This window comes from Hipposideros armiger, unplaced genomic scaffold, assembly GCF_001890085.2.
Source record: "Hipposideros armiger isolate ML-2016 unplaced genomic scaffold, ASM189008v1 scaffold_386, whole genome shotgun sequence".
Classification (NCBI taxonomy): domain Eukaryota; kingdom Metazoa; phylum Chordata; class Mammalia; order Chiroptera; family Hipposideridae; genus Hipposideros; species Hipposideros armiger.
In genome coordinates, this window is record NW_017731736.1 from 817543 (window position 1) to 843376 (window position 25834).

The window sequence follows — 25834 nt, forward strand, 5'->3', positions numbered from 1 at the left end:
GCTGGGCTGCTGTGAGTCGCTGGCCATGGCGTAGGCTGCAGCCACTGCTGCAGTGGGTTGCCATGGGCTACTGTGTGTAGCCAGCAGCCTCCCTGAGCGGCCATCCAGCAGCCGGCAACTGATCTGCCTCGCCCGGGAAGGGCGCAATGATGGTGCCAACTTGGGCCAGTGAAGCAACGTCCTCCACAACTAGACTGAAGAACAAAGGACAGCAACTTGTCTGTTCCCCTTCCCCCAATTCCCCCGCGCTGTTCCCATCCCCCAATTCCCCAATAAAAATCTTAAAAAAAAAAAAAGAAAATTCAGAGCCAAAACTTGCCACTTACTTTAGAAACCTATTATGAGGCCCAATGACCTAGCATTTGTTACAAATTCATAAAACTCTCATCCTGAGAGACATAGATATTGCAACTGCCAAAAGAAGTTTTAAAGGCAAAGTGTTATGTATCATTCTGTACTCATCAATATAGTTCTGCTCATTGAAAGCCTACTGTTGCTGAAGCAGTCTTATACACTAAAAAAGTCAGTGGCACATTTCACCAGGCACCTAACATGCCATTGACTCTCTCCATAGCCTTCACCTTAGAGAATTTAGAACAAGAGCTGTGTATGAACAAACCAAGATGGCCCTAGGCAGAATAGGGACATTGACTCTGTGTGTTCTTGTGAGATGGGGGTCATGGGTTTTATTTTTTATGTGGCTTCACAGCTAACAGTTCCTAAATTTAGCTGCATTATTTAGCTACACAATTGCCCAGGAATCTAACCCAAACCTATTGAGGCAAAAATAATACAAGGAGGAGCTCTAGAAACAGTTTTTTTAACAAAATCCAGGTACTTCTTACGCAATCAAAATAAGCGTTTCTGTTTGTGGACCACTGAGAACCTCTGGCTCATCTTTCTTTAGTGTTGCTTTTTCTCTTCACTTTTAGTGCTCTTTGCTAGTGGTTCTATACTTCCCAAGGTCCCCAATGTCAGGAGGAAATATATCTGATATGTGATTAACACCCTAGTGTGACTTAGTTTAATGTGTCATTTCTTTAGAAATGCTGAAGATGGTATTTGAGATTCTATGATAGCTTGGGGTGAGGAGGCTGAGGGAGGAGAAGCCTTGCTTCTTGCCCAGCTAGTGACTTTACTCAGGGAATAGCTTCCCTTTATTACCTTCCCATAAAGTCAACCCTACATGTAAATAATGCATCACTTATACAAAGATGAATTTCAGGAAGAGAGTGTGAGTGAAGTCAATGGAAAATCTGGAGAGCACCTGGAATCTTGACCTGCAAGTCCCCACAAAGCTTCCTGGTTTTTGTTTGTGTTTTCTTTTTTAAATTAGAGGAAACGGTTGAGATCTTTCTTAGGGAATAGTGGATTGTTCTCACTGGAGTTATTTAACATGGACTAAATTGGCAGGTATGTTGTAAAGGGAATTTAAACATTGGATTAGAATCTCCCAACAACCTTAACATTTTTTTTCTATTCCCAAAGACTTTATGATCCTTTGACATAGCAAAACAAAAAAATTTTTTGATCTGATATTTCCCCAGATGGTGACAAGTAAGACCAAAGCCTTTACTTTTGATATATGTCTGTTAGCTCCTTCAGTTTGACCTTTACTTGGCAGCCCCTGCCCAGGGCTGCCATGAGGCTGATAGAGGATTCTTTCAGGATCCTAAGATTTCCACAGGAGGTCCAAATAGGTCTTGAAATTGCTCTCATGGTCTAGGCACTCCCCTTTTCTCCTGTGAATTATTGCATTAGCCTTCTAATTACCTCTGGATAACAGGTCTCTTGTCCTCCTCCAAACTATTGCCAGAGTCCAATTTCTAAATGTAAATCTGCTTAATAGCCCTTTGCTTCAATCTCACTTCAATGGGCACCCGATTATCTTCCAGATAAAGTTCTAGTTCCTTATGATGCACATATAAAGCTTTTTAGTAATCTGACTTCTATTAGTGTTTTCAAAGTTCCCATTATGTCAGTATTCCTGCCACAAACCATTTGTAATTTCTTAAATTCTCTAGCTCCTCTTGTGTCCCTGGTGTTTTCTAAAAACTGTTCCCTTTGCTTAGGACAGCATTTCCTTTTTCATTTTGCTAATCTTGACTGATTCCTTCAAGATCCAACTTTGATGTCAACTCTCTTGAAACTGTCTTTGATCCATGAGTGTGAAAGTGTCCCTCTTTTGAAGCCAACAGTATCCTGATATACCTCCTTAGAGCAGTGTGTTGTGTTGCAATTGGAGATTTTCTTATCTTTTTTAGTTACTAGACTGTGAGAGTCTTGAAAGTGGGGACTACTATCATTATATATTTCTCGGTATCTAGTACAAAGAATGCATTAATACATATTTCTGAAAGTAATGACTCTCCGTATAGATGACTCCTAACTCCATGATCTTACTAAAAGCATTAGGTCAGATTCACGGTCAACCTTCAAGATAATTGTTACCATAAAAAATTGTAATGAGTGAAAAAAAACAAAACTAGGGGGATATATCTCAAAGGGTCAGACCACATTGGGGGAGGGGACACTATAGAGGTACAGTCCAGCACACAAATTCTGAATGGAGAAGAGACCTAGAAGCTCACAGAGATATCCATGAAGTTGTAAGAAGTGGCATAGTGTGGGAGTGGAGTTGGGGATGGGGGTAGAAATGCAGTTATTTTCTTGAGGTTTTCTAGGGATAGTTCTTGTGATAGCTTAGATGCCCACTATGCATTGTTCTTACTTGAAGAAAACAACCTAGAAAGCAGGCTCAACAGATTACTTTTAACCTTTTACCCCTTGAAAACTAGTGATTACAGTAGTAAGTGGAATAATTTTGTGTAAATGAAGTACAGGTGATCATAATGGAATTATATACTAGTTGAATCATTTCCAATGCCACCCTACAAATTATATTGTATTTGCTTTAAGGGACCTCAATATAAATTAGGTATCATATGTGTACCTCTAGCAGCCACTGGTGTTATAAATGGAGCCTACAAATGCAGTCAAATTAAAAATACATATGAAGAGGGCCAGCTGGGTGGCTCAGTTGGTTAGAGCGTGAGCTGTGAGCAGCAGGGTCATCAGTTTGATTCCCACATGGGCCAGTGAGCTGCACCCAAGCTGTGCTGCCAATGGGTGGCCGGACTGCTCAGCTGGTGACAGTGAGTGCTCTTAACATCTAGGTTGCCAGTTCGACTCCCACATGGGATGGTGGGCTGCAACCCTCTCCCCCCCACAACTAGATTGAAAGCGGCGACTTGACTTGGAACTGAGCTTGCACCCTCCGCAACTAAGATTGAAGGACAAAAACTTGACTTGGAGCTGATGGATCCTGGAAAAACACAATTTTTCCCTTCTCCAATTTTCCAACATTGTTCCCTTCCTCAATTCCCAAATAAAATCTTTAAAAATACATAACAGATGGCACTAGTTCATTTTTGGAAGTACTAGAGTCATTCGCATCTATGTTATTGTCATGTCATTTGACAGCTTACAGTTCTAGCTTCATTCTAAAACAAAAATTGAGTGATTTGGTTGGGTTTTGGAGATTTTACAACAAGTTGAAGATGGAAGACCAAACTGTGCATTTTTGCCATATTTTACTGTTTTACTTCCATAAAGGGAAGAACGCGTGTTCAAGCTTGTGAAAAGTTGCATGAAGTTTGCGGTGACAATGCTCTACAAGAACGTCAGTGCCAATGATGGTTCACAAAATTCTGTGTGGGTGATTTTGATCTCAATGATGCTCCTCAGTCAGGGAGGCCCACCGAGGTTGATGACAACAAAATAAAGGCATTGATTGAGTCAAAGTCACGTTACATAACATGAGAGATTGCAGAAACACTGAACATCCATCATTCAAGCGTTCACGATCACCTGAAGAAGCTGGGATACGTAAGCAAGCTTGATATTTGGGTTCCGCATGAACTCAAAGAAGTTCATTGGACAGCGCGTATAAACATATGCAATATGCTCATTAAATGTGAGGAAAATGATCCGTTTTTGAAAAGACTGACAACTGATGATGAGAAGTGGATTGTTTACAACAATGTGGTGTGCAAACAGTCTTGGTCCCGACGTGATGATTCGCCTCAAACGACATTGAAAGCAGACATTCATCAGAGGAAGGTTATGCTCTCAGTGTGGTGGGTTTTAAAGGTGTTGTGTTTTTCGTTATATGTCCATTATATTTCAATTAAAAATACTGAGGTGTAGTCAGAGGGGAGAATTAATTAAAATACAACAATAACCATTTCCTTTAAACAATATCTTAGAAAATAATAGTCACCACTGACTAGGTTCTTTCTGTGCCGGATGCTTCACAAATCTATGTGATAGTTAATATTACCTCTATTTTTATAATTTATGAAAACAAAGCTCAAAGAGATTAAGTAATGACCAAAGTCACACAGTCATTGACATAGCCAGGGTTTTATCAGTGTGACTCTGAAGTCTTATGTTTTTCCTAATTAATCTATGTTGTTAACTAGGGAAAAAAAATTTTCTTCCAAATGTCATAGTAGACTTACCTCTTCCTTTCATGCCTACTCCCCCCCCCATATCCTTTGTTTCTTGTGACGCAGGATCTCATTTATCTATTATGCTTCCTTTTCCTTTTGCTCTCAATTTAGGAACACACTGGCTTCAGAATATCCTTTCACAGCAGGTGGAAAACTTGTCAAAATCCAAAGTACAGCGGAATTACCAAATTTAAAAATGAAGCACAGCAGGGACCATTTCTGGAAGGATACACAAGAAACTGGTAAAGGTATCTTTCTTTGGGAACTGGGTGACTTGAGGACAGTGGTTAAAAGCAAACCTTCCTCTATGTGTGCTGTGTATGTGCGTGCGCATGTGTGTATATAGTTTCACATGGCTTGACTTTTTAAAAAAACACTATGTTCATGTATTTTAAAGAGATAGTTATAAATAATGTTGCTTATTAAATAAAGACTTCTTGGTTATTTTGTATCTTGTGTCAGTTTATACTCAGAGCCTTGGTCTCTCCAGTTGCACCCTAGCTTTGGCCCTTCTAGAAAAGCTAGTTGATATGATGTCTCAGTATCTGACTAGTAAAAAACACTACCACCTCATTTTTGTAAATATGGCCAGAGGATGCCATAACTCATCGTTCCACTTTCTAAATATTCTCAATGTGAGCTTTACACAATAGTACCCACACAACACCCACAGGGAATTCAATTTTGTAACTGCCTCATCTATCTGGAGTAAATCAGTTCCTTGTAATAATAGCATTGACATTGTATTTTGAGAACTCCCCCAGGAATATAGTTCACATTTCCAGTCTTGTTCATTTAAAAATATTTGCCACGGGGGAAAATGGGCTCTTAATTTAAAATAATCCTTTTTTTCTTTTATTTAAATTACTATTTGACAGTACATTTCATTTAAATAACTAATCAGCTACTCTTTCCCAGTGACCTATTTTAATTTTAATAAGCTAATTTTCACATGTGAAGAAGCTGCCATATTTAGAGGTTTGTTGGTCTGTCATGTGTCAATCATATGTAGGTACATTTTATTCTTTCACAGAAGGGTTTTCAAAATGCAATCTATGGGAGAGACATAATAAAAATTCGTTAGCATGAACTTGTTAATAGTGAACACAGGCCAACTGATAAAGCTAACACATCACTGCAGCAAGCACAAATCTTTGAGCTTGGGGCTCCAGTGGATCAATTTTTCTTGTCAGATAAGTGAAATCGTGATGGTGGTGATAAAATGCACCTCTTTGTCTTCCTTTGGGAGTAACTAACTGGTAGCTCCAATTGTTGAAGTTCTCTTGTATCTACTCAATGTAATAAACTTCTTCCTTTAATCTTGGATGGTGATTTAGCACCTTTAATCACAGGTTACACAAATGGGCACCATTTCTTTATGGTACTTGACTTCAATTCCTTTTCCTTTTGCCACTCTAGGCTTATTGACATGGTGGTTCATGATTTTTTTGTTTCTTTCAAATGCAAAGAAGGCTTGGGGTGGGACCCTTTGAGATGAACTCAACCTCATTGCATATCAGAAGTAAAGAATATTCACCTTAAAGAATTGAAGGGCACAGACAATAAAATGAGTTCCTTAATTTATTTATTAGTAATCAAAACAATCATTCCCTTCCAGCTCCTCTCCTAGTTCATAATAATGTGCTCTTTGGAGCTAAGAGGGCTTCTTTTGAACATTCTTTCCTAGCAAAGGGGAGGTGATCCTTTTTCTCCTTCATTCTCTTAAACCTCCCCCCAAATGGGGAGTGTTTCCACTAACTGACTCGCTCTACCTCAGAAATTCTTCTCAGAGTAGGCTGACACCCTGTCAGTGCTACTCTGTATGTAATACTGTAATAAATACTAAATAAAAAGGAACACACCAGAACAATATGCTTTATGATTAATTTATTACAGAAAATGTGGAGGAGCTCTTTCCTATTTAAAGCTAATCTCTGTACCTGAGCTTTGATGTCTATCCTCTTTCACCTTTCTAGGAACCCACACTTCAATTATGCCTACTTTCTCCTAGTTACTCAATTAAATCTTTATTAACTTAATCTTTTCCCAGCATCACTTCAACATGTTCCAATATCACCCAACTTAATCCAAACAAAGCAAGAAAGTCAAACACTTTTGACTTATACTTTATTTACTGCCTTATCCCTTTTTCACCTATAAAATCAAACCTATTTTGCACTTCTGTTACCAGCCAACTGAGCAGCACCCCCACCACTGAGAAACTTTTAAGTGTTCTTTCCTATAGAAATGTTAAGTATAGAAATGTTAAGTATAAAAATGTTAAGTATAGAAGTGTTAGTCTCCTCCCTAGTTTCTTAGTCCCTGGCTTTGATTACTCTTCTCATCAGTCTGTGAATTCTAGGCTAAAGATTGCTCCTAGCCTGAATCCTAGAATTCTCCTATCCTCTTGCTTCTTAATTGCTTTGTAAATCAGTTTCTTAATCCTAAACAATAGAAGTCTTCTACCCCTGCTTCAGATAACTACTTGAAAGCCTGTGACTTCCTAATATCCCCCAGGCCAGTAAGCTAAATGCCAAACCCATTCTGGGCCCAGACACCACCTGAATGACAGGCTGAATGGCCACAGGCTTCATGAGAGCTAACAGATTTATTAATTAAAATCTATTTTTCCTCATTCAGGGACCTTGGGGGATATAGATGATACCCCAACAAGATTGCCAGTCACAACCAAGGAAGCCAACACGGTTTTCCAGGCGGATCTCGAGACTTCTTCCTCTCATCTGAGATCAGCTAGGGTGAGAGTTCCGTGAATCTCCCAATAGGCAGTGACAGCTCTACGCCCCTGCCCAGCAGGAAGCAGATACAGAAGAAAAGACCTCCTGACCCTAAGCTTCCCATAGAGATTTTATGGGAATCATGTCTCTCAAGGGGAAAACAAGGCTGGCAGTTAGAGGCAGGCATTGGGTCTCTGCATTTCTGCATGTCCCAGAGTGGGACCGCCCAGGGGACATCCCCTCTACACCCAAAACTCCCCGTTGTATTGTAATTACCTACCACTGTGGGAAAACAAATGGGCACAAAATACCCAACTAGACCAGAACAGTCACTCGCACCTACTCAGTATCTTTTTTCAATCACAGGTCCCAATCAAGTGGTCCCGCGCCCTTAGGGGAACAGCCCATTCTAGAGAAAGGAGATTAAAAACTCCAAGTCCTGGGAAGTCCCGCTCTGCTCTTTTTGAACCCCTTCCTCCCTTTTTTGAGCCTCGCCTTTGGGCGTGGCCCGCTCCAAACTCTTTGGAATGTAACATCTCTTCTAATAATGGGCCAACTTCTATTTCTTTGAAATGTACTATCTCTTCGAATAAACTACTTTTTCAGTACTTGACTCCGGCATCTTGTTCAATTCTTTGCTCTAGTTGCCAATGATCTGTCTGGTCTTTGCGCCAAGAAGGGCCCACTCTCCGACAACACTTCTACATCGATTTCCTCACCTCTGCTTTATTCCAGCCTCTGCGATTACTACCCCAGACAAGTGTGGGTAAGGTGACTGAAGCCTTCCCACATGACTAAATCCAATACATTTTTTCCTGTTCTCATCTCACACTTGATGAGTAAGCACTGATCCTAGAAGGGACTTGACAGTTAAATACTCCCTTAGAGAAACACTGTTGCTTTTCCTCAATTTGCTCTTAACTTCCTTGCTGCTCCTTTGTCCTTGCAAGTTCATTTTCCTCTGCAGGTCATTCAATATTGTACACAAGTCTTGCTTCTGTATCTTTTTTTCTTCTCACTGTAAACTTGGTCCAAGCAGTCTCATCCAAAGCAGCATCTTCATTTATACTGACAACACCCAAATGAGTATTTCTCTGGTTTAACACAAAATGGGGTTGATTTGCTTCATATATATGTATATATCTAAACTTTCCTAGGGATGAAAAGTAATCCCCAAATTCCCAAGGAACAACAGAAAACACTATCCCTATCTCCAACCTAGCTTCAAATCTTGTTGATTCTACCTCCTAAAAGAAAAAAAAAAATCTCTCAAATCTTCCCTTTTCATCTCCATTGTCACAACCCTAGTCAAAAAGTCTCTTAAACTTTTTTGTCCAAGAGACTTTTTACTTCCATAAGTTTATCATGAAAGGGTGCTAGTTATGGTTAGTTGCGTTTAAAATAATATCAACACAAATTTTAAAACCTGATGTCCCCTAAGTCATTAGTTTTAATTTATAAAATTGCTATTCTCTCTGCATATAATCTAGACATATATAAATCTAAATATCACTTTGATATTTAGTCTGTAAGCCTATTATTATATATCCTTGAATGCACAGGGCATACATAGCACAGTGCCTGGAACACAAAAAGCGTTTAATATATGTTTGTCAGATTAATGAATACTTGTTCAGTTAGTTTCTTTTCTCCCTTATAGTCTCCCAATTTCCGCTAAGTAAAACTTAAAGCTTTCCATTTTTAAACTTTGTATGGTGACAGATCGTTATTAGACTTTATCATGGTGATCACATCATAGGTGTATAAATGTTTAATCACTGTAGTACACCTGAAACTAATATAAAATTGTCAACTATAATTTAAAAACTTCCCGTTTTAATACTTAGGTGTTACTCCTGGTAAACTGCAAGGTTTCACTCTTTGTAATTAGCTTTCTAACCCATTCAGATTTACACATTAGGGATGATGACTTCAGCTGTTAATAAAGGCAAGAGTAAATATGGGCAGAATCCCTAACATGTCCACAAATCGTGATTTATAGTGATAATCTGTTAGTAATGGCTAACTCATTTTTTTCTTGAAAGAGAGAATTAAGGAAAAAAAGAACCAAACCTCTAGGATTCCTAAATCTTGCAGATGAGGATGTCCCCTTCTCTTTGATACTCCATGCCCACCGAGCCAAGCCAATCAGATTTTTCCTGTGTTTTTTTTTTTTTTCCTCTTTGATGGGGAAAGGGTTTTTTGGGAGGAAATACTGAGCTTTCCTTTCCCTAAAAGTAGGCCAAACAATTCAAACTTTAAACACAATAACTTTGAACACTTTAAAACAGCTAATCTGAAGGTCATTTTTTTTTTTAAAGTCCTTATGTTAAAATGAGTACTGAAAGGTTGATCAATGTTATCTTTGAGGCTTGCTTTAATAGTCCAGGCAAAGAAAAAAATGTTTGGGCTGTGGTGGTGCTGGTGATAGATGAAACAAGATTTTAAAAAATGCTGATATTTTCTGAAATTCTGTGTTTTCATTTTTCTTTGAGATTTTCCACAATTTTTTTTAAAAAAGATTTTATTGGGGAATTGGGGAAGGAGAACAGACAAGTTGCTGTCCTTTGTTCTTCAGTCTAGTTGTGGAGGACGTCGCTTCACTGGCCCATGTTGGTATTATCATTGCGCTCTTCCCCAGTGAGGCAGTAGCTTGCCGGCCATTGGACGGCCACTCTCGGTGGCTCATGCTGGCTGCTGGCCACTCACGGTAGCTCATGGCAGCCCACTGCAGCCCCTGTGCAGCCTAGCAGTGCTGGTGACTCACAGCAGCCCATCTCCAGGTCGAGCTGTTGTTCACCATCTTAGCTGTAGAGGGCGCAGCGTCACTGGCCCTCATGTGGGATCTGAACCCGGGCCCTGCTGCTCAGAGCTGGCCTCCCAAGCCAACTCTTAACCAAGGCACCACTTGGCCGGTCCTCCACAAAATTTCTTTAAATGTAGCTTTTTCTATTTTTTATTCTCAGAACTCCGTTTTGTCTACGAACCTGAGCCAGGTCCTGGCCACAGGAGGAAAACTGCAGAACCAGCTGTTTTACAAACCTCTGCCTGTCCACTTGTTAATACACTGATTCATTAAGGGAGGCTTTATCTTTGTTGTATACATGTACAATCAACATATAAGTATCTGTTTCATTTTAAGACAGTTGGTCTTCTGCTCCTCTCTCAAATTTGGAGGTTACTAAACCTCCTTTGATATTACGCCAACCTCTTTTTTATAAGCCGAGTATAAGGATTCCTTCCAGAAGCAGCCCTAGTGCCCCTCAGGTCACGTGTATCCGGGGGCGTCGGACGATCGGCCTTCCATGTCTGGGCTGTCTCCAGGGCAGGAAGGCTCTCTCCTCGTCCCCTCTAGGACTCAGTTTCCACAGAGTGAAAGAAGAGCAGGGCGGTTGTGCCAGGGCCCCATAGCCCTCCCCACCCCCGACCTCGGTCAGCTCCGCCTCGAAGGCGGAGCAGCGCGCTCCCCGCCTCCTCCCTCCGCGGCCCCGGGGCGGCGCGCATGTGCCTGGCGCCCCCACCCCGGCCCTGGATTCCACTTCCTCTCCGCTGGCGCTGCAGCCGCAGCCGCCTACAGGCCCCACGCCGCCTCCGGAGTCCATGGCCGGGACGCGCTGGGTGCTCGGGGCGCTGCTCCGAGGCTGCGGCTGCAACTGTAGCAGCTGCCGGCGCACCGGCGCTGCCTGCCTGCCCTTCTACTCGGCTGCCGGCTCCTTCCCGTCTGGCGTCTCGGGCCGCCGCCGCCTGCTGCTGCTGCTCGGGGCCGCCGCGGCCGCCGCCTCTCAGACTCGGGGCCTCCATACCGGGCCTGTGCCCGCCGGGAGGCTGGCGGGGCCTCCCCCCGCGACCGCCTCCGCCGCCGCCGCGGCCGCTGCCTCTTACCCGGCTCTGCGCGCCCCGCTGCTGCCGCAGTCGTTGGCGGCGGCCGCGGGCCCGACGCGGGGATACAGCCAGGTACGTGGGCGCCGTAAGAGACCGCGCGCGGGACCCTTCCCCGGCCGCGCGCACGTGTCTCCGCGCCCCTCTGTGGGCGCCTCGCGTGCGCGCCCGAGGAGCCGCGGCACGCGCCGCACCCCCGCGGCACCCCCGCCCCCGCCCGCCTACTCCTATTGGGTCCGGGAACAAGGGACGTTCTCCCAGGCCCGGGTTTTCTCCTTGTTTTGTTCTCCTCTTGAGTGTCTGGTCGGTTGGGCAGTGTAAGTGTGGCTGGGGATGAAGGTGGAGGCCTTGTTTCCTGCCGGCCCATGGTAGGTTTGCTGAGGCTGTGGACGCCCCCGCCCCGCGTCCCTGTGCTTCTCCGCCCGCTGGTTGTGAAGTTGGGAGGCCGGGCCGGGGAGGGCTGGGACTTTCCGTGCAGCCCCCGCACGAGGCCTGGGCGGCCCCCGGCGCGCCTCGCGGGCTGCTGATGGCAAGGTTCACGCGCACAGTGGCGTGGCCTGGGCTCGTGGGGACGGAGGCTCGTCACCAGCGCTCCCCCGCCTGTCGTGTCCCTGGGGAAAGGCCAGCTGCCCCAGTTTACTGAAGGTCACCTCTGCACCTCCACTTCCTCTGACAGAAGGTCTATGGGTCACCGCCGACGGGGCGACAGTTTGGAGACTGATATTTGGGGAAGGGGTGGAAGGGAGGGGATTTCTAGGGCTGAGGCCACAATTTGGGGATCCAGGAGTGAGTCTGCAATGTGTTTTTTTTTTTTAAGGACGGCGTATGCTTTAAGAACTCAGATTGCAAATATTTTGTACCTTGTAGGAAGGAAGCTCTTTCCGCTTGTTACGTGGCATCTGGGAAATGTCACCGCACTTTTTGACTACCTAGTTCTGATGTCTTGGGTCATATTGATCTTAATTTGAGCTTCTCCTTGAACTTAGGGAAACTGGGAGGCTAATCAGCATGGCTGCTGTCTGCCTGTGGTTGAGCTAATTGATTTGAATCCCGGCCCAATACTTTTTGCTGCCCTTTTCTGTAAAAGCGTATGGTGCTTATGGAATTCTGGGAAATTGGGGCAATGTTGCCCTTATTAAAAAATGCAAACTATCTCTAATAAGCCTTTGTGAACTGGCTACTCTCTTTACTTGATTATTTTTTCTGTGAAATTTAATGATAACTGTTGAGCCTATAGTAGTGTTTCACACTGTGCTTACATTTATCATTGACTTCTTAAAATTAGTGTAAGTGTTCGTGAAAATAATGAGAACATATAAAGGAGCGAAGAATCTCTCTCTTTAGCCCAATAGGGTCCAAGCTTGAGTTGTCTTCCCATGTTAATCGTAGTGATTGTTGCATTCTTATTAAATACGTATTAGACCTCTGCTAGAGGTTTACATTATCACTGAGTCCATAAATTTAGACATGAGTCTTAATGTAAACGGGGGATAGTACAAAGGAATCGCTTTCCTTAGCCCAGTAGAGTCCAAGTCTTAAAACCTGAGTTTTCTTCCCTGTTATGGTTGTGGTGGTTGTTGGAACCTTATTAAAAATTCCAATTCTTGCTTAGTTTTGTAAAACAGAGTTCTTTAGGTGTGTCTCAGGCTTCTGTTACCTCACTCGACAGCTATTGCCTATTTTGGTCTTTCCCTTATTCAGTTGGTCTTGACACATCAGTTGACAGATTAGTTTTTCCAATCATCCTGCTGTTTGTTGATTTCCCACTCCTAAATGTCTTTCATTAGTGCCCCTTTGCCTACCAGGTTAAGGAGTCACATTGAGCTTAATACACAGACAGGTCCCTTTGCTATGTAGTACCAAGTTCCTTTTGCCAGCTCATCTTCTTTGGCTCCTAATTGTACCCTACAGTTGAGCCAAATAGGATTATTGTTGTTTTGCAAATACTTGTTTTTGTATTTGTTCATATTGCTTCCTCCCATTCCCTCACAAACTGGAATTCCCTTTCCTTTGTATATTGCAGTCAGAAGTCTATCCTTTCAAGCCCCATCTCATACCATGTCTTTATTTTTCTTCTGTTAGTGCTCTGTTTTGAATTCTTATAATAATCTTATATCTTAACGCTTACAGCATCTTGTCTTATATGCTTATCTTAGTGTAGATGGTAAACTCTTTGAGATGAGGGCCTAATATGGGGCACAGTGCCTAACAGGAGGCACTCACGTGTTTGTCACATTGAAGGGACCTCTTTTGTTCTGCTTTAACCAAAACACTATTAGATGTAATTTGGGACTGATGAATTTCAAAACAAGTCCTGAATAAAATTTATGTCCTGCCAAACCATTAGGATATGCCTGCTTATTGCTTTAGGACATGTAATTTAAGCCAAAACAGGAAGAGTTAGATTTTACCCCAGTACCATTTAAAAAATTTATTTATTTATATTTTTATTAAAATATAGCTAACATACAGTATTATATTAGTTTCAGGTGTACACCATAGTTATTCAACATTAATATACCTAAAGAAGTGATCACCATAAGTCCAGCAGCCATCTGACACTGTATGTACTATGCTATCACAATATTATTGACTATATTCCATATGCTGTACATTACATCCCCATGACTTATTTGTTTTATATCTGGAAATTTGAACCTCTTAGTCCCCTCACCTTCCCCTACTTTTTAATTTTTTGATTACAGTTGACATTCAGTATTATTTTATGTTAATTTCAGGTGTACAGCATAGTGGTTAAACATTTATATAATTTAAGAAGTGATCCCCCTAACTAGTCTAGTACCCACCTGGCACTATACATAGTTATTACCATGTTATTGACTATATTCCCTGGGCTGTACTTCACCATGACTATTTTGTAAATACCAATTTGTACTTCAGTGCCTTCACCTTTTTCACCTTTTCCCCAACCCCCCTCCCATCTATTGCCCAGCTAAATCTAGTATCCACCTGACACCATATATAGTTATTAAGATATTGTTGATTGTATTCTTTATGCTATACTCTACATCCATCTCCATGACTACTTTGTAACAACCAATTTGTATTTCTTAATCCCTTCCCCTTTCACCCACCCCCAACCCTCTTCCTGTCTGGTAACCATCAAAATGTTCTCTGTATCTGTGAGTTTGTTTCTGCTTTGTTAGTTTATTTTGTACTTTGGATTCCACATATAAGTGAAATCATATTGCATCTGTCTGTCTCTGCCTGACATACTTTACTCAGCACAATTCCCTCCAGGTCTGTCCATGCCACCACAGATGGCAAGAACCCATCCCCTTCCATGGCCAAGCAATATTCCATTGTATATATGTACCGCCTATTCATTATCCATTCATCCACTGTTGGACACCAGGCTGCCTCCACATCTTGGCCATTGTAAACAATGCTGCAATGAACACACATCCCCTGGAAGTAGTGTTTTGGGTTTCTTCAGATAAATAACCAGAAATCGGATTACTGAGTCTTTTTTCGTCTCTTGTTATAGCCTTTGTTTTAAATTTTGTCTGGCATAAGTATTGCTCCCCCAGCTTTTTTTTTTGTTTCCATTTTCATGAATTATCTTTTCCCCCATCCCTTTACTTTCTGTGTGTCTTTCAATCTGAAGAGAGTCTCTTGTAGGCAGCATAAGTAAGGGTCTTGGTTTATAATCCATTCTGCTCCAATTAAAATAGGGTGGCTGAATGGCTAGGATGAGTTAGATTTGTGAAGCTTACTTCTCACCTCTGAAATAGTAACTGTCCCCTAAGAATAGTATCCAGAGCATTAGGTTGTAGAAATAAACATTTTCTAAGTACAATGTCAAAGAAATATTTTTACACTTCTTCATTTCTCTCGGAAGGAGTCCAAAACCACCTACCTGGAAGACCTTCCGCCTCTCCCTGAGTATGAATTGGCTCCATCCAAGTTAGGAGAGGAAGTGGATGATGTTTATCTCATTCGAGCTCAAGGATTACCATGGTCCTGCACTGTAGAAGATGTGCTTAGCTTTTTCTCAGGTATATTTTCTGTATGTTTTAAATATGTAATTTTGTCTAAGTAAAAGATAGTCCCACAAAATCCAAGTTAAGCAATGCAATAGACGTATTATTTGATGGTTAGGAATTGTCTCATTCTGGCTGGCTACAGATGGCGCACCAAGTGATACCATGTGTACTATTTGTAACGCATATCAGGTTTAAAGACTGAATGGAACAAAAAATTTAATGTTAAAACACATAGTATGCAACCAGTTTTCTCGGAAGTTTTAATAAGTACATATCAAAAAGTCAAACCTATTAGTAGAAATAATGTTAGTGGGACTATAGATAAGAGTAGTTCTTTATGGAATACATACATTTAGAATACAAGATCACTTAGTATCAAGTGACATAGTTCCCTTAGTAACATATTTAGAAGATTTACATATTTGTGGTTAGTTTCTTAGTTTCTGTATCTGACTGATTTTTTATTTTGCTTTTAACAGCAAACTTTTTAAGAGGCTTTTATAACATGCCGTCTTAAATGTTGTAAAAAAGATGTAACAACATATTAAGTACCTTAAATGTGCATAGCATTTGTTTGGATCAAGCCTGTTATAAAGCCATTTACATATTCCACTTGTTCCCATTATAGGGTATGCAGTTTGGGGATGTCTTTTCTTGGTACTGAAAGGGGGAGAAAGTTAAATTATGGCAGCAAAATTATTCTTATAGGAGACATTTTAGAGTTTTTTTGGTTATGATTATAACAAAAGACACTTATGCATAAACATAACCATATTTTAATTCCTTAAGTGATTTGAAACTGATTGTAGAAGCATTGGGAAGCACGTAATACTTTTTTTGTTGAGCCTAGCCTGAATTGCCATTTAATGATCAGGGGATCATAAAGTTATGTGTTAAGGTTTGCTTATCTTTTTCACATAGAACATTTTAGAAACTACTACCTCACAGCATTTGGATGGATTCAATGATGGGGGTTTGTGTGAGGATTCTGACAGGCATTTTGGTTCCTGCTTTGTTTTGTTGTTAGAAAATTGCATTCCAGTGACTTGCATAATTGCGCTAAAAGTTTGATTTTTGGTTTTAATTGATTTTACTCACATACTTTTAGACTGCAGAATCCGCAATGGTGAGAATGGAATACACTTCCTCTTAAACAGAGATGGGAAACGAAGGGGTGATGCCTTAATTGAAATGGAGTCAGAGCAGGATGTGCAGAAAGCCTTAGAAAAGCATCGCATGTACATGGGGCAGCGGTATGTGGAAGGTACGCGAAGTCATGTTGTGGCTCTTCAGGATCGTTACACTAAATTTTTATTCTTTCCAAGGCAGTTTCATTTGATCCTTAACAATAACGAAGGAGCTAGATATTATGAATACACTCTTTTACAGGGTGCGAAAATGGAGCACAGAGATAATCTTAGTTTCTTATCTACAAAATGAGGATGTTGACCAAGTTTACCTCACAAGTTGTGATGTTTAAATGAGTGACACCTGGCACATAATAAATATTCAATAAATGTCATTTGGTATTTTCTCCAGCAAATACATAAAGATTAAAAAATACTGGTTTTTAAATTCTTGGATAACCCACCAAGTGCGATTTCTTTAAAAATAAGCCTTCTTTCTTAGTTATGTAAATTATGCATATCTTTTTGTGTTTTTTCTTTGTAGTATATGAGATAAACAATGAAGATGTGGATGCCTTAATGAAGAACCTGCAGGTCAAATCTTCACCTGTGGTAAATGATGGCGTGGTTCGTTTGAGAGGACTTCCTTACAGTTGCAACGAGAAAGACATTGTAGACTTCTTTGCAGGTGCTTTTTAGTTTTATGCTTGAGGCCTCAAATTGTTTTTTCCCTCCATTCTTTCCTTCTATATCTTATGTGACCCTTTTCTTAGGTAATTGTATGCAGTTATATTAGATTCTTTAGGAAAGAACTCTTCACTTGGATTTCTAATACTTATAGATTATAGGAGTGTTTTGGCCTATCATGCTGATCTTTGGGGAATGCCAGAGTTCAAGTGAGTTTATTTTACTCTTGAGAAAAATACCTTCTCATAAGAGTAGCCATATTTGCTTAAGACAATAGCAGTTTATATGATGTAAAAGCATTGTCATGTAATTCTTAGGTATAAAATCTGCACCACTAACAATAGTGATGTTAGTCTAAATCTCTGTTTCCCCTACTATATAATTAATGGCCAAAACAAAAAAGAGAACGAGAGAGAGAGAGAATGGTGTTTTAGATGTACTGCTTAGACCCTAAACATTCTGGAAATATAGATGTGTAGGTGTTGTTAACTTTTGGCTGCATAATAATTTTCTTCCTATTAGGCATGTATCTAGCTTTGGGATTGGCAAAACAGATCCCAAATTTTACTAATCAAGGAAAAAGGAAATAAAATTAGTACGTGAACGAATGTGTTAATTTTAAGGATATAAAAGCTCATGTTAGCACTAATTTGTAATAACCTTTTTGTGTCCTAGGACTGAATATAGTAGACATTACTTTTGTAATGGACTACAGAGGGAGAAGAAAAACAGGAGAAGCCTATGTGCAGTTTGAAGAACCAGAAATGGCCAACCAAGCCCTGTTGAAACACAGGGAAGAAATTGGTAACCGGTGAGTGAAGCAGTTACTAATGATGCAAGAGTATCACACATTGGGTCATATTGATGAATGCTGCTGATCTAAACAGAAAAGTAGAGAATATAGTATGATGAGCTGTCAAATGTCTATCACTTAGATTTACAGATTATTCACATGTATTATATTTGCTGCATGTTTATTTCAGTATCCATTTTTTAAGAAAACATTTTTATATATATCCCAATATATATAACATTTTTATATAATAAAACATTTTTATATAATGTTCCAATTATATATAATTCCAATATTATCACATCTATCAAAATAAGCAATATCTAATGCCAGTCCATAATCACATTTTCTTAATTATTCCAAAAATGTCTTTTTACAGTTGGGGTTTTTTTGCACCAGAATCTAGACATGGCCCATACATTGCATTTGATTGTTATGTCTGCAGTTCTTTTAAAGTAGAACAAATCCCCTTCTCCTTTTTCATTCCCTCCCCCTTTTTAAATGCATTTAACTTTTGAAGAAATTGGGTCAGTTGTCCTGTACAGTGTCTCACATTCTATATTTATCTTATTGCCCTGTCATAGTGTCATTTAACTTGTTCCTTTGTATCCTCTGTTATTTCCTGAAAACTGGAAATTAGAGCTAGCATGTTGAATTGGTTCAGTTTAACATTTTGATATGGATGCTTTATAGGTAATGCTGTATACTGCATATCGTATCACACTAGGATGTATGTAGTGTGATGGGTGGCTTCTTTTGTCTTTTAACTTTAATTTTGGAGGAGTGTTCAAAAGTGTCAAATTTTAAATCACTGGTTTGCTGCTTTCTGGCCTTTTTACTTCTTTGAAGCTTAAAAAACCAAAAAGGCCAATTCCAAAGCCATTGTTTCAAGATCTATTTATAGAATTGGTTCGAAAGTCTTAAATACATTTTTTTTTTTTTTTTTAAAGCTGAGCCATCCTGCCACCTGTTGGCAGCTCAGCTTGGGCCAGGACTCAAACCGCTGTTGCTCAGAGCTCAAACTCTTGAGCGAGCTCTTAACCAACTGAGCCACTCGGCCAGCCCTAAATTTCTTTTTAAATGAAAAAAGATATGCAAACCACCCCCACACCATTTTTTCCCCCCAGCATTCTTCATGTTTTCTTGTATCTTGGAATACATCAGAGTTATGAATTTATGTGGGAATGTTAAGGCAGTGTACAAATCTCTTCAATAAATTAAGAAGTGGTGCTCATCTAATCTTTATAGGTTTTTAACTACAAATGAGTTTTATAATTCAGTATTAACCTAATTTGGAAAAGTAGTGTTGAGAAAAAGAAAACTGGATCCTGAAGCTTGGACTTAATAGTCCCACTGCCAAGCAGATAGCAAGTCAGAATTGACATTTAGTTCATGAATTCTCATTAAACTCTTAGTGAAATTCTGGATGAAGCTAGATCCTCATGTACTATAATATGACTTTTAATATACAGAGGGGTTAATTTTCACAGAATTGAATTGTAAGGCTTCAAGAGATTGTTAACCCACTGTGAAAAACAAAACCCTTCTTACCAGATTAATTCTTTCCATACACACAATTAACCTTAGCATAGTTGTCTTCATAAAACAAAGCAGGGTAGAAAACATTGATAAAATGCATTTGGAGAAAACTGTTATTTTGCGTGGGGGAGATTAAATCAGTGATCTGTTGAGAGTTCTTTTTCATGAGCTAATGTCTATATCCATTCTTACCCCCCCCACCCCATCATCTTTGAACACTTGTGTTTCATAAGCTATTGGAAATATTATATGTGTATGTTTTGTTTTAAGTGAGTTCAATGTAAAGTTACTTTGCACCATTTGTGCCTGTTCGTTCACTTTTGCTTTGACACAGATATATAGAGATATTTCCAAGCAGGAGGAATGAAGTTCGAACACATGTCGGTTCTCATAAGGGAAAGAAAATGGCATCTTCTCCTACTGCTAAGTATATAACTGAGCCAGAAATGGTCTTTGAAGAACACGAAGTAAATGAGGATATTCGACCAATGACCACTTTTGAAAGTGAGAAGGAAATCGGTAAGGACCTGTCTCTTGTTGAGACTCATTGGGTCTATCTTGTGTGTTTTGATATTTGTTAAAAATACTTTTTTGATGACCATGTTGTATGAAATTACACGATTATAGGACAAGGAAATTGAGTTAAGATTTAATATGTCTTTTGAGTGTAGTATGTACTTTGCATATATACAGAAGGGCTTAATTATTTCATGAGGTTTTAAAATTTAATTATTTTTAAAGTTTCTATATCAGAAAAGCTGGGTGACACAAATGTAACAAAAGGGTAAACTGTCAACATTTAAACTAAGGTGGGAAAAGATGTGGTAGAGAGCAGATGTGTTGACTAAAGTAAGGATTTTGTTTGCCTCTGTAATTATTGCTTTGATTCTAACCCCAAAACAACATTTGGAATCTTTGAAGTTTGATAAATCCTTTTAAACTGGTGCCCTGGGATAAGCCTTTTACCTTATTTATTTATTTATTTATTTAAAGTGCCTATAACCTTGAAAGTTACTCTTGCCTTTATTTTTTATTTTATTTTATTTTTTTTTCAGCTGAGCCATCCTGCTACATCCTGTTGGCTGCTCAGCTCGGGCCGGGACTCGAACCACTGTTGCTCAGAGCTCAAACTCTTGAGCGAGCTCTTAACAACTGAGCCACTCGGCCGGCCCTTATTTTTTTATTAATAATTATTTTTCCTTCTCTCTGTTGTTATAGAAAGATGTTCCTTTGTAATCTGGTAATGGGTTGAGGCACTGAATTCTTACGGGTGTTCAGGTGATATTTGTAAGGTAGCAGACATTTCACATCATTTTGGCTTTTAAAATGCAAGCCCTTCTTCCTAACTGGTTCAAGAGGAATTGAGGATTTTGACATGAAGGTCATACTCAGTTGTAATATGTTAATAATTCTTGAAGCTTTTATGTTCTTGACAGTGCTTTTTGTTCCATTTATCAGAATTGCCTAAGGAGATGTCAGAAAAGCTTCCAGAGGCTGTTGATTATGGAACTACATCTTCACTACATTTTGTTCACATGAGAGGATTGCCTTTCCAAGCCAATGCCCAAGACATTATAAATGTGAGTGGCAGGAAGACACCCAATCTCAGTAGGTTTGAGCAAAAGTTCTAAAATTGAACTTCTAGGATTAATTTGGGGAAGGTAAAGAAGAAAATACAGTATTTCTGCAGCATCTTTGAACAGTAAGAAGGCATCTCCATAGTTGTAGAGGCTTGTTTTATTTTCTTTACCTGAGAAGTATGGGATTTATTACATTTTAAGATCAAATGCATAGTGGACAAGAGGATTTTATAGATGCAGAATAAAATGATGTAGGTTTAGTATTCAAAGTAAGAAAGTTTGGGTTTCCAAAAAATTCGTTCAACCCATTCAGTGTTGTTTAGGAACAGACCAGAGGAATTGTCCACACATCAGTTACATGCTAGACAAGAATCCAGTACTCTTAAATGTGTGAGCTTTCATCAGACCATGTAGTCTTCTTGCATCATAATTCCCTAATTTTTGAGAAAAGGAATTCTTAAACTATTTTTATTTTACAATAGATACACTGTATGAAATGAAAAGACAAAACAACAAAGCCCTTACTGACTTCATGAACTTCAGGACGTATACTTAAGGTGGATCCAAACCTAGAGTCTTCACTTAGTAGTGGGGCCTCAGAGTTGTTTTCATTATTTCAAAAAGCCTAATAGGTATCAGATCTTTATGTTAGTGAAGGTTGCACAGTCACAGTAAAGTCTTCCATTCCATTGCTTTGCTATGGAATGATAACCACTCAGTGTGGTCGCTCTGTAGTGCTGATAAGAAACTGATTATCAGGTTACATGTCTGATAAAAAAGTGGTAAAAATGGATTATTAAGAAATGAAGTATATTTGATGGTCAGTCTTTACAAACAGGAAGGATGTGTATGGGAGAAATAAAGTAGTCTTTGTTGGTATAAAAAAAGTTGAGACCTACGTATTTGTATAGTATTAAGTTGTCAGTGAACAGATATTCGAGATGAACCTGGAGATTTAAGAGGATCAGAAAAGCCAGAAGAGATGGTGGAGGTGTAATTACTTTGTTGCTTAAAAGAGATTTCCTAAAAATACAATTTTTCGTATACGAATCAAAGTCTGTAAGAAACATACAGAGCCACCAGACTTCTCAGATTTGGGCCTAGTGTCATTATGTTTCTTTTTTGCTTTCTTTGTTCATTGTTTAGTTTTTTGCTCCTCTGAAGCCTGTTAGAATCACTATGGAGTATAGCTCTAGTGGGAAGGCCACAGGAGAAGCTGATGTGCACTTTGACACCCACGAGGATGCTGTTGCAGCCATGCTCAAGGATCGCTCCCATGTTCGTAAGTGCTGCCTGGGGTTTTCATTTTCATTTCTGGTGTCTGCCTGTGCTTACAAATGCCTTTTTCCGCTTTGGATTTTGCCTAGAATATTTCCTTGGGAAAATTGTGCTCTGTCAGTACTACTGAATTAAATGTATTGTAAAAAGGACGAAACCTTATTATAACATAAAGCATTTTTTAATTTTTAGTTTGTTAATTATCCTGCATGTTTCTATTCAGAGTGAGTTAGGATTTTTTAATTTTGTTTTTGAATTTTTGTTTTTGATTTTAATTAGGAAAAGGAATGGGCAAAAGGGTTTGAGTTTCTGTCTGAACTATGAAATAAATGGCTGCAATGTTAATTTCTGCCTTTTCAACTTGTTTAAATGAGTGGTTTTTGTTTTTTGTTTTTTTTTGTTTTGTTTTGTTTTTGTTCATTCTCAGACCATAGGTATATTGAATTGTTCCTGAATTCATGTCCAAAGGGAAAATAAAAATAAGACTTCCAGGGACTCCAGATAATAAGGTAAACTTAAGGGGTACAATTGCAGAAATGATTTTCAGTTGGTAAATTAATCATTAGTTTACTAATTTGTAATATGGTGAGACCGTTCTCTTTTTAATAAAGATGAAACTATTTTGGAGTGTGTGAATCAACTGAATATATTTTGATTACATCAAGTCCTGGTATATTATAAGAAGAAATAATTAATTTTTAGTTGTGTTTGTTTTTATCATCCTGTAATTGAAGCATCAATATAAGGAGAAAAATTCTCCTGGGAAATAGAATTCATTATAATAGTATAGTGGCTTTGAGTATTTTTCCCATATATAGCCTTTTTGAATCTTTCCCAACATTCTTAAGTCTATGTGCCTAAAAATAATTTTTCACCATTAGTAGCTATAAATCATAATACACTGGAAATGTGGCTCGCATTAGCTTTTCTTCCTATAAAATTTAAACACATTTCCTCAGTTCCAAGGTATTTTTAAGATGTTTAAAATGATACATTTAAAACCAGGACGTATCATTGATGGTACACTTAATGTACCACTGTTTCTTTTCCTAAAATGGTATTACGAAAATGGTTGTCCTACGAAGTACATTGGATTTCATAGGGTTAACTTATCTGCAACAAATCTGCCAACTATGTCTTGATGTCGTTTCCCTTGACTCAGTGTTTTGTGGTGTCTTTATTTTTCTCCATAAAATCTTTTAATATGTTTAATTTTATTGTAATCATTTTTCTACATGTAGTGGTGCATTCCTTTGAGACACTTCACTGTAATGATTTCTTGAAAGCACATGGGGCATTTCTTTATAATAGTTTTCATGAGCTATTTTTAGATATAAGTCCCACAATCTTAGGATATTAAATATTTATATTAGCTAAAATCTATGTAAATTATATTCTGTGCTCAACCTTGATAATCTCCTATCTTCATGCCAGCTTGCAAATACTAATGTCTAACTTTGTTCACCTTAATTAATTTGTCAGATAAGTTGCACGAAATCAGAAAGAAAAAAAATTATTGAATTTGTAGTTTTAAATTGTATGGGAACATGTGCAACACTTTTTCATTAGTAAACGTGCAACATTTTTTGTTTTATTTCAGGATGAAGCAAGAAGCATTTCATTTGCACATCTTTCTTGGACGTGGGATATAAAGTTCCAGTTTTTTAGCAGCAACTGCTACAGAAAGGATTTTGGGATTTGGGGTTAATTGCTTATAAGAAAAATTCCGTAGTGGACTGTTTAGAAAGAAAATGGAAGATTCAGTTTGGGATTAAATAAACCACAAAATTTAAATTTTTGTTTAAACTGTCCCGGATCTAATTTAAAAATCTGGTCTTTATTTTATATGATAAAACAGTTTGTTTTCATAGAAGAAATATTACCCAATGTAAAGACTGCATATTTTTATTCAGCACTGTCCTTTAAAGACTTTCCCTCATTTTAAAAATGGTATTTGAGAGCTCTGATATAAAACTTACCATGGAATAAAATACTGATTTATTTTAACCAAATACGCACCAAAGCAAAGAAAGGTTTCCGACCTTTGAACCGTTATGGTTTTACAGAGTAGTTATAATTTTAGGTGTATTTGATGACTTAGGGGTAGGAATTAAAAAAAGAAAAGAGTCAAAACAAAAAATAAATACCACAGATTAGTGAGTGTAAATAACTATTTGGCAGTTTCATGTTTTTAGAAATGTTTTGCCTTTCTAGGCCTTGTACTGAAGGCATTTAACATTAATGCCAGTATGCTTAAGGAGGGAATTCTAGCCTCAACTTAAAAGTTGTCTTAACACCCCCCAACCCCTTGTTTTGGTTTTGGGTAAACTGTAAGGGTGTTCGTCTCAATCCTGTGAAGTGACATGTCAGAACAGTCCTGACTGGTAAGGACATTAATGGCTTCACTTGAGTTTAAACCAGCTCTAGATAGGAAAAAAAATCTCAGTCTCATTTGCTTTTTCAGTGGGGTAGCACATCCCATATTTTAGAACAAAGGGGTGCCTTGCTTAAATAAAAATAGCATTTAATGTATAATTGTGTGAAGGATTTATGGATGAAGCTGTATTTCTGTCACATTATTGCAGTACTTTCTGCTTTAATATTAAACAGCTTGTTATTTAACTATTGGATCAAAATGGCTGGCTTCAAAATGTAGTCATTAATAAACTAAGTTTATGTGCACCTTGTAGGAGAATCAACATCCTTTATACTTTCTTTGCCTTGTTCCTGTTCTCAGGGTGACGACTGCTATGTAGATAGTTACCAGGAAATGCAATCCTAATTCATAAAATTGAATTAGCCCAGATTTCTGAGCGGTGATATCTGGAAGAGAGATTATGTCTTCTCTCACTCAATACATAACCATCTTTGATTACCAGCTAAGATACAAAATCACTGTACTGTAAATAGTCAATAAATGAAGGCTTTGTTTCAGGCTGAAGATTACCTAAGAGTATTTATTTTGGAGTGTGTGATCAACTGAATATATTTTTATTACATCAAGTCCTGGTATATTATTATAAGAAATAATTAATTTTTGGTTGTTTGTTTTATCATCTTTCAAGAACATGACTTAATCAACCAGCTTAACAGCTTCAGTATTACTACTTAGATGGAAATGTGTTTTCATATATGTGTACTCGTGAGCTATGAGAACTGGTGTCTGTAACTGTGTGATCTATTGGAATGTGATCTTTTCTGTCCCTTTAGCAGTCGATACCTAATTTGCACTGGAAAAAATCTGTAGGGTGATTGGGATTGGGGTTGGTGAGGAATTCATTTGCAGTTACTGTATTTTAAAGCTAATGAGTTTAATTTGCACCTCTCTGGGAAAAGAATGAGAGCAAAAGCATTAAAACGTTACATGGTGAGTAAGCTTGCAGGGGTTTATTATCTCTCCACACTAGTGGCTGAGTTCTTAGTACAAAGGGTGGCCATTCTAGGGAAGCCATCTTATGAATTCATATACTTTCCTATACGCCCTTTAGTAAGTTATTGCTCATAATTTAGGTTAGTGAATGAGTGATCGCTGACAAGGCAAATGTAAAAAGCACATAATAGAATAAAAGTAGCCTTTTATTTCGATCCAATCAAAAACATTTCTCACAGAATTTGACAAAACTGGGTTGTGTATTGTTATTTGCTATTGAAAGAAGTAATGACAGTGAATTTCCCTTCTACAGAAGGTGCCAAAA

At 38.7% G+C, this 25834-nt stretch overlaps 2 protein-coding genes across 8 annotated transcripts in view; both read left to right on the top strand.

Annotated features, from left to right (window-relative positions):
• The window catches only part of LOC109393720 (uncharacterized), a 30300-nt gene extending 25342 nt beyond the window's left edge, over nucleotides 1–4958 (top strand). For 4 of the 6 annotated variants that reach the window (XR_002126315.1, XM_019663220.1, XM_019663219.1 and 1 more), the window contains one exon: nucleotides 4626–4958. Coding sequence is in view for 1 of the 6 variants with exons in the window: in XM_019663219.1 (XP_019518764.1) it covers nucleotides 4626–4760 (135 nt within the window). In the remaining 5 variants the exon portion in view is untranslated. Of the gene's footprint in view, nucleotides 1–3615; nucleotides 3646–4625 lie in introns of those variants that run through there. The other 2 variants (XM_019663223.1, XM_019663221.1) reach the window with 2 other exon arrangements.
• Nucleotides 4959–10747: 5789 nt separating this feature from the next.
• Nucleotides 10748–25085, top strand: GRSF1 (G-rich RNA sequence binding factor 1). Of its 2 annotated transcripts, none has more exons than XM_019663228.1 (10): nucleotides 10748–11203; nucleotides 14991–15147; nucleotides 16244–16399; nucleotides 16807–16950; nucleotides 17625–17760; nucleotides 19616–19800; nucleotides 20740–20861; nucleotides 22008–22143; nucleotides 22567–22648; nucleotides 23740–25085. In XM_019663228.1, the coding sequence occupies exons 1-9, from the start codon at nucleotides 10850–10852 to the stop codon at nucleotides 22614–22616; spliced, it is 1440 nt and encodes a 479-aa protein (XP_019518773.1). In that variant the 5' UTR covers nucleotides 10748–10849; the 3' UTR covers nucleotides 22617–22648; nucleotides 23740–25085. The 2 variants fall into 2 exon arrangements, with proteins under 2 accessions (XP_019518773.1, XP_019518774.1); XM_019663229.1 differs by lacking the exon at nucleotides 10748–11203 and adding an exon at nucleotides 11350–11496.
• Nucleotides 25086–25834: the final 749 nt, after the last annotated feature.

Coding starts and splice junctions, on each gene's coding strand:
- GRSF1 (XM_019663228.1), top strand. CDS start 10,850: ATGGCCGGGACGCGCTGGGTGCTCGGGGCGCTGCTCCGAGGCTGCGGC. Junction 20,862..22,007: donor ATGCCCAAGACATTATAAAT/GTGAGTGGCAGG, acceptor TTCATTGTTTAG/TTTTTTGCTCCTCTGAAGCC. Junction 22,144..22,566: donor CAAGGATCGCTCCCATGTTC/GTAAGTGCTGCC, acceptor GTTCATTCTCAG/ACCATAGGTATATTGAATTG.